Consider the following 16,349-nt stretch of genomic DNA (forward strand, 5'->3'; position numbering starts at 1 on the left):
CCCCCTTCTTTTAAGTCATTTTGTGCATAGTTTTACATAATTTTTGGTCATGTTGGGATTAAAGAAGCAAAAACAACCCGAAGAGTCGTTTAGGACCCGAAAGAGCCGGTTCCTTTTAGTGAGCCGAGCCGAAGAAGCCGGTTCTCGACATATTCTACTAACTTTACTCAACTTCGTTCTACCTCGACTCGACACAACGTCAGGGGAACCCGTGTATTTTGACCTTCATGCACTGTAACTTTGACTTAAGTCGCTTTTTAATGAGCCATTTGGAGCCCTGATTTTTGTGCGCCGGCTAGATTTTCTTGTGCGCCGAGAATGTGCGAGCAGTGCGCAATTGCGCTTGCGCGCAGCTTAGAGGGAACACTGCCCTCAAGTCTTGAGGTCAACCCAGTACATTGACACTTTGTTGAAAATCGACGTTAATATCAGGTCCCGTAACTGTAGGGATGGGTAGGTTTTGTTGTAATCTCAAGAGTCTGAAATAGAAAAACCTTTAAAACTACTGTGGACCCTGCATTGACCCTTGTGGAACACATTCATTTTTTCTGCTTGACTAAACAGTCAACCTTATGGAATTGTTTGTTTTTTGTGTGAGAGCAGCAGTGGTTTCATCGACAACAATATTATATAGGGCCACTCTCACTCTGGCCACCACCTCTTTGACCTATTACCCTCTGGTAGGCACTACAGGTCCCTTAAAACAAGGACTAACATGCTCGGGGACAGTTTTTTCCCCGGAGCCGTATCCTGTCATGTCCTGCACGGTTGTCATAGCGCCCAGCTGGCCCCGCCCCTTGACACCGGCTGACCTGCATTTCCTGATTACTCCTACGGGTACTTAAATGTGATTTTTGGAACTACCCTTTGCCAGATCGTTGATTACCCTTGTTGAAAACTTGTTGATACCCGTTTATTCTTGTTTTGCTTGTTGGACTTTGTTGCACTCCGGTGTAACATTCTGAGAGATTCCTGCAAGTTCTGTTTAATCCCATTAAAGGCCTAGTCTGTAGTTTTGCCTGCATTTGAGCCTGATTTGTTTTGTTTTTGGTCCGTTTGTGTGTCGGACAACTTTTCTTTCTCAATTAAAGTGACAGATCGTCTACGCAAATCAGTTCCTACTTCCTGCTTCCCGACCCGTTTCAAGACATATCCACTCTCAACTGCGTAAGGCTGTGGAAAAATACCTATCTTGCCAGTTGTATTTGGAAAAGGGTTTGGTGCTTTATGTGATTGCATATTTTTCATTTTTGTTCTGAAAAATAATTAACTCTCCAAGCGCTAACATATAAATATTTTTCTCTAATACGTGTTTATCTTGTATCTCTTGTCGTGCCATGTCTAATCTCATTGAAAAATGTTTTACTAGGTTTTTATTAATGACACAAAAGACTATTCTATTCTATAAGTGATACGATTTGAACTTTGTAAATAAAATGTTGTATTACAATTTTATTTTTACATTTTTTTTTTTTTACAATATTAAGAAATCATCTGTATCTCTTACGGAGCCTTGAGGAACTCCCTTCAATTTTTCAATTGAACTGCATGTTTTTACAATATTGAGAAATAATCTGTATCTCTTAGAAAGCCTTGAGGAACTCCCCTCGATTTTTCAATTGAACTGCATGTTTTTACAATATTGAGAAATAATCTGTATCTCTTACAAAGCCTTGAGGAACTCCCCTCCATTTCTTTGCTGAGTTTTTCAATTGAACTGCTCAAGGGTGTGTTGATCTACAAAACAATGTATCATTTTTTTTCATGTTCTCTCCTCAAATACAGAAAAACACACAAAAACACAAGCTTATAGTATAAACAACACACTTTATTTACTAGGCAGTATCCAAAAGTATAAAAACATGTGAAAACTTGGCATGTATAAACATTTTTTATAAAATTTTGCATAAAATCTATCCAACAAAGCACCTCAAAAAAAGGGTCAAAACAAAAGAAGACAGTGTTTGAAATGGGCTACCAAGAGATGCAAAACGATTCAAATACATGTAATATTTCAAAAGAAAACAAAATAAAAATCCCGAAATATCAGTGTTAAGTACTTTTTTTCAATGGACAAAATTGCTGGTGGAAGCTTGCGGTTTCACACAAGTGTCAAAAGTTTGTTCTCGGAACGCTTCCCCGGTCACAAAAATAAATAACTGAATGAAATTCAAAGGTGACAATGCGGTAAACATGTAATACTTGTAAAAGGTTGTCCCTTCTGTGGCGTAAAACGCGACTGACGTTAGTTAATACAGCTTGTTCAGTAGTTTTGTGTTTAACAGGAGGTGACCTGAGCACCCAACACTTGAAATCATAAGTAGACCCATTACAGCCTTTAAAAAAGATCTCAAAATCATGTACCGTATTTTCCGCACTATAGGCGCACCTAAAAGCCTTTATTTTTTTCAAAAGCTGACCATGCGGCTTATAATACAGTGCGCCTTGTATAGGAATCAATATTAAGTCGCAACGTCTTGCAACTAAAGCAAGCAGCCGACTAGATTTTCCCCTGAAGTCGAAGTCGTCCGCGGTGCATGCTGGGATTTATATAACGGCGTTTCATTGGCTAACCAATGTGTCAATCAGCATTTGAATAAGTCACTATTGGCTAAAGTTATCGGAGGTAAAGGGGGCGGATCCTTTTTATCATTTACAAGCTCGCATAGGCGAAAGGGGCGAAACAAAGCCTGCAATTGGCTGAAAAAGATGAATGTTACTATTCTGTATTTGTAAATATTTGACTCTCCTGGATTTACGACACTCACGGTTGTAAGGGGGACCATGGTTACGTATCATTATTGAACGTGATGGCTGCAAGAGAACTTAGGTGAGCTATGCGGCTTTAAAGTTTCCCGGTATCTTGTTTTAGAACGATGTTGATGTTTCTGTGATGAGTCTATTTTTAAACTGAATTCAATTCAAAGTGTTTATTGCCATATGCGCAGTGAAGTTGCGAGCGAAAAAGAAAATAGAAACTAAGGAATGGTTGGCATTTCTTGAATCCCAAGATTTTAACCTTCCGAATGATATTTGGAACGATGCATTTGAGTGACATCGTACAGACACTGTTTCCGGACATCGTATTTGCTTCTTTGCAAGCTTTCGTAATGTTAAAGGGATAATAAGTTGGACTGAACCATCTGACTGTTTTGTCCACGTTCCCATTGTAGCGCCTTAGAATCCGGTGCGCCTTGTGTATGGAAAATATAGGACCAAAAACTATTTTTGGGGGGTGCGCCTTATAGTGCGGAAAATACGGTCATTCAACAAATAAGTCAGTTTTCAATCCATTAAAATGCCACTGGACAATCAAGGGCTTAAATACTAAATTCATCCAACACTGCTCCAATTTTGTGGGAATAAAAACAATAACAGACCCCAGGAAGGAAAAAAAAAATCATCCTCAAAACATTGAAAATAAATTAATCAACTTGTTCTTTATATTAATATTAAAATTCAGAATTAACAGTACAACCCAATGCTAATAATATAGCCCCGCAGTCAAAACTATAAAAAAAAGGACCAAAGATATAAAACAAACACGTATCATAAGAAACAAACCCAAAGTAGTTGTATTTATAAGCAGGGTTGGGGTAGGGTTACTTTAACTGGATTACTTTCAGTTACTTTTGGATGACTCCAATACCAAATAATAATAATAATAATAATTTCCTTTGTATTGTCATTCTTTGTAACAATGTACACAGAACGAAATGTCGATACACCTGACCCGTTGTAGCGAGCCGATGCAGCCGCAGCCAACAGAGGGTGCCGCCATTTTTACCAATGTTATAAGTCTTAGGTATGACTCGGCCGAGGCGCGAACCAGCGACCTCCCAGTCTCAAAGCGGGCGCCCTACCATCTAGGCTACTGCTCATAAAAGACAAAAGAAATAAAAAAGGAATCAAATGATGACTCACAACACGTGGTAAGCTTTCTCTCCTGGCTTTGATCTCCGGCAAAACGAGCATCAAATGCCACAGAAACAAAATGAAAATCAATCCAAACATCGTTTTTGCCGTTCCATGTATTCCGCATATTTGGTATTGGAGTAATCGAAAAGTCATTGAAAGTAATCAAGTAAAAGTAACCCTACCCAACCCTGTTTATATGTATATATCATATACACATGAAAAAGAAGGATTCGATAGTCAATAGTCTTTGGTGAGTTGCAAAAATGCCGGTGGAGCCTCTCCTAACTGTTGTACGAACCCCGAAAAAAGGCTTAGCGTAGTCCTCACCAATGTTCCCTCTAATTTTCCACGGGTCTCGGTGAGCAACGCTTGAAACAACAGAGAGCAACGGCAATCCCAAGTGTGGCAACTGAGTCATGATCAAACGTGTCCAAAACTTGACATCAAGTTACATTTTGCTGAGTTTCCGGCAATGCAAAATTATTTGTCACTTTTGAATGAATTGACGACAAAGGTCATTTGTTTTTACAATCCTTTCACAAGATTTCCATTTCTTTTTTTTCCTGGTATCTTTTGTCGCATAATATTAACATTTTTGGGGGCTTATTGAGTCAGTTGCACGATACAGAACTGTATTTAATTACATTTTTTTAGTGGAAGTACAATGTTGGCAACCAGATTGACTTGGTATCATTGGAAATTATTTGACTTTTTCCTCTCTTTCCTTGTTTTTTCCTCTTTTTAAATTCCTTTTTTTTTTTTAAATCTCATTGTGTTTATTTTTTCCTAGCTGTTACTTTTTTGTTCTCTATTACTCTTCTTCTTTTATTTCAAGTCAAGTCAAGTCATTTTTATTTGTGACGCCCTAAATCACGAAGAGTCTCAAAGGGCTTCACAGATTGTTACACTATATTACACAAACTATTTTCAACCGACAAGAGTAGGTTATTCGTATGCAATGGAGTAGAAGTGAGTTTTAAGTTTAGATTTAAACATTTCCACTGAGGTTGCAGATCGACTTCTTTCTTTTCTTCTGGCTTTTTTTCTGAATTCTACCTTCTTTTTTTCCCTCTTCCTTTTGTTACTTTTTTTTCAGCTTTTCACTACATTCTCATTTTGGTATTTTTTTCTTTTTTTGTTCTATTCCCCCTTCCTTTAAGTCATTTTGTGCATAATTTTACATAATATTTGGTCGTGTAGGGATGAAAGAAGCAAAAACAACCTGAAGAGCCGTTTAGGACCCGAAAGAGCCGGTTCCTTTGAGTGAGCCGAGCCGAAGAAGCCGGTTCTCGAAAAACTCTACTGACTTTACTCAACTTCGTTCTACTTCGACATTGACTTCAGAATACCACATTTAGAACACAGCGTCAGGGGAACCCGTGTATTTTTCCCTTCATGCACTGTAATTCTGACTTAATTGGCTTCTTAATTAGCAATTTGGAGCCCTGATTTTTGTGAGCCGGCTAGATTTTCTTGTGCGCGGAAAAGCTCTAGGTAGCGCACAAATGCGCACACAAGCAGCTTAGAGGGAACATTGGTCCTCACTTGTCCCCGTCTACGCCACCAGCGTCCTCGTCGGAAAGGCAGTGACATACTTGATGTGGCGGGCCTCGGCCGCCATCGCGCTTTCCTCCATTTTGTCGCATGTCTGCTGCCAAGAACTCAGCGACTGCTGGGGCAACAAATAAGGATGTTAGGATGTTTTGAAAAATAAATTAATAGGCAATACACTCTCAGTCTTTTTTGCCCATTAAAGGTATTCCCAAACATCAATTTTTTTGAAGTTAAGTACGCGAATATGCGGGTTATTTAGTCTCAAAGTTAACCCGTATGGCACATTTCCTCTAGAGCTGTTATTGAAGTAACACTTTCAAGATGTTGAATCCCATTAACACAAGATATAAGGCAGCTCTGAAACAGATGAGATTAGATGTACTCGTCCCCTTACCCCTGCAGTACCGGGGAAAAACAACAGGAATTACTTAAAAAAAATGACTGGTGACTGATATCCTGAACTATTCTGTTTGCAGTCCGATGATATTTAAGTTTGAGAGGTTGGGTGTGGGTAGGATGCCTCTCTCTCTCTCTCTCTCTGTCTTTCTACCCCTCTCGCCTCCTACATCTCTCACCCTTTCTATCCCTCACTCTATTTCTCTTCCCTCTCATCACTCTCTTTATGACTTTCATTGTCTTTGTCCGTCTCGCTTTTTTTGTTTTCTCTCTCTCTCTCCGACTTTCTCCCCCTCTCTCTCGCTGACTTTCTCCCCCTCTCCGACTTTCTTGCTCTCTCTCTTCCTAAATCTGTCTCTCTCTCTCCCCCTCTCTCTCCGACTTTCTCCCCCTCTCTCTCTTCCTAAATCTCTCTCTCTCTCTCTCTTCCTAAATCTCTCTCTCTCTCTTCCTAAATCTCTCTCTCTTCCTAAATCTTTCTCTCTCTCCCCCTCTCTCTCCGACTTTCTCCCCCTCTCTCTCTTCCTAAATCTCCCTCTCTCTCTTTCTAAATCTCCCTCTCTCTCTTCCTAAATCTCCCTCTCTCTCTACCTAAATCTCTCCCCCTCTCTCTCTCTCTCTCTCTCTCTGACTTCAAAACGGTGAATTTCTTCAAAAAATGAGATATTTTCATGCCTGATATAGGTTTTATGCAAAAACCAATCTTTTGCACGTTTTAGAATCTGGGAATACCTTTAAGTGCCCTATCCGATACCTCAATCAGGGTTGGGTAGGGTTACTTTAACTGGATTACTTTCAATTACTTTTAGATTACTCTGATACCAAATATGCTCATAAAAAACAAAAGAAACTAAATGGGAATAAAATGACTCCATTTTGTGCAGGCTTGGGGAGTAACGGAATACATGGAAGGGCAAAAATGATGTTTGGATTGATTTTCATTTTGTTTCTGTGGCATTTGATGTTGGTTTTGCCGGAGATCAAAGAGATCAAAGCCGGGAGAGAAAGCTTACCACGTGTTGTGAGTCGTCATTTTATTCCTATTTAGTTTCTTTTGTCTTTTATTAGCATATTTGGTATTGGAGTCATCCAAAAGTCATTGAAAGTAATCCAGTTCAAGTAACCCTACCCAACCCCGACCTCAATTGATGTAATGCTGACATACCAGTAGTTGGCTGTCAGATGTTCTTTGAGGAGGGAGGTAGTTTTTCTTTCCATCGTCCCCTAGCAACGAACTTGTGACAAGATCCTGATTGGTTTTAGAGAAAAAAAAAAAGGTAAAATTTCTTAAATTTAATATTGCGCTTACCGATGATGACAAAAAAACGGATTAAGAGTCCGACTTACCGGCACTTCTTGTGCGTTTGGGGAGAAGAGCTGTGTGTTCATGTCTTGGCTTTCCCATTGCATATATGGACTCCTTTCGCACGGAGATTCCACCTGAGATTCAAAACACAGTTTCTCCAATTTTTATTTGAACCATCGTTGTCCTGCTTTCCAAATTTAAGGATCGAAATTTTGGGTTATCGAGGTTGAAATTGTAAATTGGTGACAAATAAATCTATAAATCTATATATTCATTCAGTTTTAATCATCGCACTCAATTGGTAATACAAAGCAGTTATCACTTCAGATTTTTCAGTTCATATATTCTTGGTGGTTTGCCGTCCCGCCACAGTTGTAATGCCTTCTCAAGGTCCAATTGCAGCAACCGAATTTCCATAGCTAATTTGTGGTTTGTATTGTCGTTGTGCCGATCCAATGTGCTTTCTGAAAGTTCGTATTGCGAAATGATTTATGCAATCCAGTTTTTTTGTCACGCTGGGTGCACGCATCACAGAACATGTAGCCTCCATTATCATCCTCCTCATAGCATAACTAGGAATGTAATTGAGTCCATTTTGGCAGAAAAGTCCTTTTCTTGCTAGGAGCATTCTTTTGTTTATTTTTCGTCGCATCGTTCGCTTCAAAGCACTTGAGGGAAATCTGGGCCCTCAAGTCCGGGGCCCCCTAGCGGATTTTTTCGGTACTGCACTGCCATTGGAAATGCATCTGTGTTGCATTTTTTTTCAATCAGCCGCAATTTTGCCTGGAAGCCCTGCAGTGTGTTTGCTTACCTCTTGTTTGATCTTTTTCAGAGGCGGTAGCTCGATGGTGCACTCCAACGGTTCCTGTTTGATGGATTCTACCATTTGCTGATCCAAAGAGGCGGGCTAAAGACGACAAAGACAAACGTTAGAAAATCGATAAGGTAAAGCCCTTTGTTTGCCTTTCCAAATGTTCACATTTTGGAATACCGTATTTTACGGAATATAAGGCACATCTAAAAACAGAAAAATTAAAAAGTGCGGCTGATGGAGCAGAAAATACGGTAAATACAATTAGCAATACATAGGTCATATGAAATGAATGAATCAATTCATTTTAGTTGTCCATGTTCTAGGACAGGCGTCTGGAACTTTTTTGACCCAAAGAGCTATAAAAGCAAAATATTCAACACAACCGCCAAGCAGCGTTCCCTCTAAGCCGCGTGTGTGTGCACTACCCAGAGCTTTTCCGTGCACAAGAACATCTAGCCAGTGCACAAAAATGAGGGCTCCAAATTACTAATTAAGAAGCGACTTAAGTCAAAGTTAAAGTGCATGAAGGTCAAAATACACGGGTTCCCCTGACGTTGTGTTCTAAATGTGGTATTTTGAAGTCAAGTCGAAGTAGAACGAAGTTGAGTAAAGTCAGTCGAGTTTTTCGAGAACCGGCTTCTTCGGCTCGGCTCACTAAAAGGAACCGGCTCTTTCGTGTCCTAAACGGCTTTTCAGGTTGTTTTTCTTCTTTCATCCCGACATGACCAAATATTATGTAAAATGAGGCACAAAATGACTTAAAGGAAGGGGGGAATAGAACAAAAAAGAAAAAAATACCAATATGAAAAAGTAGTGAAAAGCTGAGAAAAAAAGAAACAAAAGGAAAAAAAGAAGGAAAAATTCAGAAAAAAGCCAGGAAAAAAAAGAAAGAAACAAAGGAAAAAAAGTAAATAGAGAACAAAAAAAAAAAGGAACAGCTCGGAAAAAATAAACACAATGAGATTTTTTTCAAAGGAATTTTTAAAAAAGTAGAAAAAAAAAAACACGGAAAAAAGAAGAAAAAGTTTGTGTTGTATTCAAATAATTTCCAATGATACCAAGTCAATCTTGTTGCCAACATTGTACTTCCACTAAAAAATGTAATTAAATACAGTTCTGTATCGTACAACCGACTCAATAAGCCCCCAAAAATGTTAATATTATGCGACAAAATATATCAGGAAAAAAAAAAGAAATGGAAATCTTGTGAAAGAATTGTAAAAACAAAAGACCTTTGCAATCGTACATGAGTCAATTCCTTCAAAAGAGAAAAATAATTTTGCATTGCCGGAGACTCAGCAAAATGTAAGTTGATGTCCAGTTTTAGACATGTTTGATAATGACTTAGTTGCCACACTTGGGATTGCCGTTGCTCACTGTTGTTTCAAGCGTCGCTTACGAAACAACACTGCTAATCTGTGTTTCTACACTGTGCTTCCGCACCACCCCAAGTGGATGCCTTTGTTAGAGTGTTTTTTTTTTAAATTATGTCACAGAAAAGAGAAGAGAATGGTTGCTCACCAGCATCTTGAGTGGATCATACTTGGCCTCCTGCAAATCCAAGGCGGACCCGAAAGGCGAAGGCGTGCAGGGGGACGAATCGATAGAGCGTCGGATGTCGGGAGTGTTAAATCTGAGAAAGAGGGACGATGTTTCGTGCATTTCAAAATTTGGTTCCTTCAGAAATCTGCAAAAAGGTGGACCGCCACTCACATTTGGTTCTCCTTCTGAGATTTGGAACCCACAGGGGAGCTCATTGGTAGATGCTTGCTGTCTGAGTGCTCCGGACTCATTGATTGATTCAGTAACTGCGAAACAAAAAGGGCTGTTTTCAGGCTAGCTTTAGCATTGTTTATGAGCATAATGTATACGTGCAATTGTTTTGTACTACTGCCTCTGTGAATATACAAATATGTATGCATGTATGTATGAGTATGGTTACTTTAACTGGATTACTTTCAATGACTTTTGGATGACTCCAATACCAAATATGCTAATAAAAGACAAAAGAAACTAAATAGGAATCAAATGACTCAATTTTGTGCAGGTTTGGGGAGTAACGGAACGGCAAAAATGATGTTGGCAAGCTGTTTGGATTGATTTTCATTTTGTTTCTGTGGCTTTGATGTTCGTTTTGCCGGAGATCAAAGCCAAGAGAGAAAGCTTACCACGTGTTGTGAGTCATCATTTTATGCATATTTAGTTTATTTTGTATTTTATTAGCATATTTGGTATTGGAGTCATCCAAAAGGAATTGAAAGTAATCCAGTTAAAGTAACCCTACTCGAGTTGTGTGGTGAAAAGTCCGTCTCTTTTTAGAGAACCGGCTTTTTCGGCTCAACTCATTCAAGAGAGCCGGCTCTCAATCGGCTCACTTGCTTTGATGCATTTTATTACGAATGATTGTTGTATAAAGAAGTTAAGAAAAAAAGGAAGTATAAAATGAGAAAATGAAAAAAAGACAGGTTTGTGGTTACAGTATCCCTTTAATCGGTATATTACCAATAATAATTTGCTGCAGAAAATGAATTAATGTGATGATTAAAACTGAATTGATAAATAGATTTTTATTATATATTTGTCCCCGATTTTCAATTTCAACCCCGATAACACCAAATTTTGGGGACCCGTAGATCTCTGTTGGGACCCATAGATTTTTGAGCATGCGAGTCCCCGGGACTCATCACTTTTCAGAGGTAAAATGAACACTGCTAAGGTGTAAAGAGTATAGTAATATGTGTATGAGAGTACAGTAGTGCGTGTCAGAGAGTAAGGTCGTTTGTGTATGAGAGTATGATATGTGTGAGTTGAGAGTATAGTAGTGTGTATGAGTCTAATTGAGAATATACAGTAGTTATGCATGTCGAGAACCGGCTTCTTCGGCTCGGCTCACTAAAAAGGGTCCTAAACGGCTCTTCAGGTTGTTTTTGCTTCTTTCATCCCAACATGACCAAATATGATGTAAAATTATGCTCAAAATGACTTGAAGGAAGGGGGGAATAGAACAAAAAAGAAAAAAATACCAATATGAAAAAGTAGTGAAAAGCTGAGAAAAAAAAACAAAGGAAGAGGGAAAAAAAGAAGGAAAGATTTAGAAAAAAGCCAGAAAAAAAGAAGAAAGAAATGTAGGAAAAAAGTCAATAGAGAACAAAAAGAAAAAAGTAACAGCTCGGAGAAAATAAACACAATGAGATTTTTTTCAAAGAAATTTAAAAAATAGTAAGAAAAAAACATGGATAAAAGAAGAAAAAGTGTGTGTTGCATTCAAATCATTTCCAATTATACCAAGTCAATCTTGTTGCCAACATTGTACTTCCACTAAAAAATGTAATTAAATACAGTTGTGTATCGTGCAACCGACTCAATAATTCCCCAAAAATGTTATTATTATGCGACAAAAGATATCAGGAAAAAAAAGAAATGGATATCTTGTGAAAGAATTGTAAGAACAAACGACGTTTGTAGTGAAAAATAATTTTGCATTGCCGGAAACTCAGCAAAATGTAAGTTGATGTCAAGTTTTGGACATGTTTGATAATGAATTATCTTGCCACAGTTGGGATTGCCGTTGCTCACTGTTGTTTCAAGCGTTGCTCACCGACTTTGTGTGAACGCTCAGACCCGTAAGGAAAATGACAGGGAACTTGACCTGACTTGACTACTTCTGAGACGGCCTACTAAAAAAGTAGAAGTGGCGCTTACTGAGTCGATGACAGACTCCATGTACTCGGGCATGGCGCAGGCGAGCGCCCTCGATTCCGAGATGCTTTCTTCTGGCGAGCCACTCTGGACGGGCGCTGAGGCGTGCTGTTGAAGTAATGACATGGCCGCGCCCTTCAAGGTGTTGTTGTTGCTCCAGTTTGGATAAAAATTCATCTGGGTAGAGCAGGAAAATACAATTACTATACTGTAAACTTGGAGTTCAGCTGATTAAAAGCCTCATGCGAAAATTTGGGAGTTCAACTCAATTTAGTCTTTGCACGAGCCGCACCAGATTAAAAACCGCAGGCTTAATAAGCAGCCATAAAATAAACTATAAGGCGCACCTTAAAACCCAAAATTGGCCAAAAATGTAAACGTGCGTACTCAGTGTTGATTTTAGCTGTGAAAAGTGATGGGTCCTCGGGACTCGCATGCTGAAAAATCGATGGGTCCCAACAGAGATCTATGGGCCCCCAAAATGTAGTCTTAGCCAGGTTGAAATTGTAAATCGGCGACAAATATATCATATAAATCTATATATTCATTCAATTTTACTCATCACAGTTTATTGGTAATACAAATCAGTTATCACTTCAGATTTTTCAGTTCACAACAATATTGTACATTACACAAAATAATATTGCTGAAATCTCATCTCATATCTCATCAGCCACACCGCTTATCCTCAGTAGGGTCGCGGGGGTGCTGGAGCCCATCCCAGCAATCATCGGGCAGTGGACACCCTGAACTGGTTGCCAGCCAATCGCAGGGCACACGGGGACAGACAACTCACTCGCTTATTTACACCTAGGGACAATTTGGACCGGCCAATTCACCTGAAATGCATGTTTTTGGAACGTGGGAGGAAACCGGAGTGCCCGGAAAACCCATGCAAGCCCGGGGAGAACATACAAACTCCGCACAGGAAGTCTGGAGCTGGACTTGAACCCACGACAGGTTCCCATGACATGAACTGTGCCGCACAAGCGCTAACCACTGCGCTGCTGAAATATTAATCTATATTTTCATTCAGTATTAATCATCACAGTTAATTGGTAATACAAAGCAGTTATCACTTCAGATTTTTCAGTTCATATAATCTTCGTGGTTTGCTGTCCCGTCACAGTTGTCATGCCTTCTCAAGGTCAAATCCATTATCATCCTCCTCATAGCGTAACCATTAATATTGGCAGAAAAGTCCTTTTCTTGCTAGGAGTATTTTTTGTTTATTTTCTTTCGTCTAATCGTTCGGTTCAACACATGTGTTTTCCTTGCCTCCGCGATCTTCCGAAGAATTTCTCCGCCGTTTTTTCGTGCTGGAATTATTGCCGTTGTTATCACTTTCTGCATTACGTTTCGACTTATTACTGACACTGAAAAAATTACCAATTGTTGATTTTCACCTAATACCAACTGTTTTTTTTCGGAGGCATACTTCTCTTTCACTCCACAACCGCCACAACAATGGCGTCATCTCGAAGCAACGAGATCTCGTTTGCCAAGATCGAAAACTCGAACCGCGAGACCAAAACAACAATGGCGGATCTGCCTGACGAAAAGTTTGGAGTGCGCTAAATCTTTGTTTTGAAAAAAAGTAATCGGGTAATAATGACAATTTAGTGTCCAAAAAGTTGCGTCCCAGGGACGCACGTTGGTTTGACACGATGCGTCCCCAGCAAAAATGATGCGTCTAGGACGCAGGGACGCGGGCAAACCAGAACACTGCGTACTAGAACCTGGTTCTCCTTATATACAGCAAAATAAGGTGGATATATTTTTACGACACAGATTTTACGGTATCAATCGAAAAACATTGTTGAATAAAATCGCATTGATGAGAACAGAACCCGGGTTGTGGCAGTGAGAGCACCTAAACTTACCCACTTGACCACCAGTGATATGATGACATACAAAAAGGCGTCATCACACTATTTTTACTTGCAGTAAGAAAGAAATCCAAAGAGAAATAGAAAGACAGAAGGAGAGAAAAGAGAAAAGAAAGCGCAAAGGGTAAGAAGAGAGAAAGAGAAAAGAGAGAAAAGGAAAAAAGAAAGTTAGAGCAAAAGAAGTTAAAAAGACACAGAGAAAGAGACAAAGAGCAACAAAGGAAGAGAAAAAGAGAGACACAGAAAGTTAAAGCGACAGAGACAGAGAGTGGGAGAAAAGAGGTGGAAAAGAGAGAGAGAAAAAAGAAATACAAGTACAGTGTCTGTTCGAGGCACATGGCTTTGGCAACATGTAGTTGACAACCTGCAACTCATTTTTCTCCTGTGCTTCTTCGAGTGTTGTCTCGCGGGCCGGATTCAATCCTTTAGCGGGCCTGATCTGGCCCGCGGGCCGCCTGTTTGACACTTGTGCTCTGCAGTAGTTTGTATTTAGAGCGCACATGAATTGTAAAAGGCAGCACGGCGGCGCAGTGGTTAGCGCGTGTGCGGCACAGTTCTGAGGTCGTGGGAACCTCCTGCGTGGGTTCAAATCCAGCTCCCGACCTTACTGTGCGGAGTTTGTATGTTCTCCCCGTGCTCCGGTTTCCTCCCACGTTCCAAAAACATGCATTTCAGGTGTATTAGCCGGTCCAAATTGTCCCTAGGTGTGACTGAGCGAGTGAGTTGTCTTTCCCCGTGTGCCCTGCGATTGGCCGGCTACCAGTTCAGGGTGTCCCCTGCCCACTGCCCGATGATTGCTGGGATGGGCTCCAGCACCCCCGCGACCCTACTGAGGATAAGCGGTGCAGCTGATGAGCTGATGAGATGAATTGTAAAACAAAAAGCAGCTTGCCAATTTTCGGCGCTGCTTGGCAAAAAAAGAAAAAAAAGGAAAAAATGGCACCATATTTAAAACCGCAGTGTAGCAAAAAGTAGAGGCTTGTCGTCCGGAATTTACGTTAAGATGCAAGCACCCCCCTTGCTAAAAAGTGAACCGAGCATGGGTGACAGTAAGTGAAATGGAAGAAAAACCAGAAAGGGAACTGAAGTTGGCAGAAGGGTGACAGTAGTATCTTGTTGCACAAGGGGGTCGTGGACACACATGCGCACGCCTGCACACACACACATGCACACACACACACACACACACACACACATGAGGTCCTGTTTCATCATTTTTGTGCAGCAACAGGTCCCCCCAGATGTTTCCTCCATCGCACTCGCAAAAAGTTAACCGCTGTCTCTCTGAACAGCTAAGGTCAGCCTATGTGCACATAAATCTTCTTTACAACAACAATCCTCTTGTCAAACACACACATATTTTTTACAATCATTCTGCATTGCCAAACTAGGAACTTGGGTTGGTCTTTGTTTGTAAATGTTAAAAACATTTTTTTCTACAAGAAAAAAAACAAAAAGCTCTTGCTGCACTACAAAAACAAAATCCGACCCCGTTGGCAAATAGAGTTGCTCATTTTAAGTAATCTTTTATTAGCATTTTTTGTTGGAAAATAAGCATCCATTTTCTGCACCAGTCATAGGTTTGCGGGGGTTGCGAGAGCCAATCCCAGCCGACTTTGGGCAGTGGGCAGGAGACACCCTGAACTGGTTCCCAGCCAGGGTTGGGTAGGGTTACTTTAACTGGATTACTTTCAATTACTTTTGGATTACTCCAATACCAAATATGCTAGTAAAAGACAAAAGGAACTAAATATGAATAGAATTATGACCAGGGTTGGGTAGGGTTACTTTAACTGGATTACTTTCAATTACTTTTGGATTACTCCAATACCAAGTATGCTCATAAAAGACAAAAGAAACTAAATATGAATAAAATGACTCAATTTTGTGCAGGCTTGGGGAGTAACTGAATACATGAACGGGCAAAAATGATGTCGGCAAGCTGTTTGGATTTATTTTCATTTTGTTTGTCGCATTTGATGTTCATTTTGCCGGAGATCAAAGAGATCAAAGCCAGGAGAGAAAGCTTACCACGTGTTGTGAGTCATCATTTTATTCCTATTTAGTTTCTTTTGTCTTTTATGAGCATATTTGGTATTGGAGTAATTCAAAAGTAATTGAAAGTAATCCAGTTAAAGTAACCCTACCCAACCCTGTTCCCAGCCGATTGCAGGACACACAGGGACAGATAACTCACTCGCTCATTCACACCTAGGGACAGTTAGGACCGTCCAATTAACCTGACATGCGTGTCTTTGAAAAGTGGGAGGATACCAGAGTGCCCGGAGGAAACCCACGCAAGCACGGGGAGAAAATGCAAACTCAGCACGGGGAGGCTGCTCTTAATGGCATTGAACCCTGGACCTCCGCACCGTGGTTGCTGGGGACGCATCGTGTCAAATCAATGTGCGTCCCTGGGACGCAACGTTTTTGACACCAAATTGTCATTATTACCCGATTACTTTTTTTTTTTTTTTTTTTTTTTTTTTTAAACAAAGATTTACCGCACTTGAAACTTTTCGTCAGGCAGATCTGCCATTGTTGTTTTGGTCTCGCGCCGATCTCGGCAAACGAGAACTCGTTGATTCGAGATGACGTCATTGTTGTGGTGGTTGTCGAGTGAAAGAGAAGTATGCCTCCGAAAAAACAGTTAGTATAAGGTGCAAATCAACCAAAAATTGGTAATTTCTTCAGTGTCGGTAATAAGTCGAAACATAACACAGAAAGGGGTAACAACGGAAATAATTCCGGCACGAAAAAACGGCGGAGAAAT

At 40.1% G+C, this 16,349-nt stretch overlaps 1 protein-coding gene and 1 long non-coding RNA gene across 4 annotated transcripts in view; one reads left to right on the forward strand and one right to left on the reverse strand.

The window, feature by feature from the left end:
• The window catches only part of LOC148346351 (uncharacterized), a 92,408-nt gene that overhangs the window by 38,625 nt on the left and 37,434 nt on the right, over window positions 1–16,349 (forward strand). The window contains exon 2 of the long non-coding RNA XR_015848338.1: window positions 8,007–8,119. This is a non-coding gene — a long non-coding RNA (uncharacterized LOC148346351). The remainder of the gene's footprint in view (window positions 1–8,006; window positions 8,120–16,349) is intronic.
• Window positions 4,970–16,349, reverse strand: part of myb (MYB proto-oncogene, transcription factor) — a 29,538-nt gene continuing 18,158 nt past the window's right edge. For 2 of the 3 annotated variants that reach the window (XM_088325602.1, XM_088325600.1), the window contains exons 9-15: window positions 11,691–11,864; window positions 9,702–9,796; window positions 9,510–9,621; window positions 7,986–8,081; window positions 7,216–7,308; window positions 7,034–7,117; window positions 4,970–5,590 (exon numbers count right to left, since the gene is read on the reverse strand). In XM_088325602.1, coding sequence (XP_088181728.1) covers window positions 5,474–5,590; window positions 7,034–7,117; window positions 7,216–7,308; window positions 7,986–8,081; window positions 9,510–9,621; window positions 9,702–9,796; window positions 11,691–11,864 — 771 coding nt within the window. In that variant the 3' untranslated portion in view covers window positions 4,970–5,473. The remainder of the gene's footprint in view (window positions 5,591–7,033; window positions 7,118–7,215; window positions 7,309–7,985; window positions 8,082–9,509; window positions 9,622–9,701; window positions 9,797–11,690; window positions 11,865–16,349) is intronic. The other variant, XM_088325601.1, reaches the window with a different exon arrangement.

The sequence above is a fragment of the Urocampus carinirostris genome, chromosome 20 (assembly GCF_059441175.1).
Source record: "Urocampus carinirostris isolate Australia breed hairy pipefish chromosome 20, RoL_Ucar_1.0, whole genome shotgun sequence".
NCBI lineage: Eukaryota > Metazoa > Chordata > Actinopteri > Syngnathiformes > Syngnathidae > Urocampus > Urocampus carinirostris.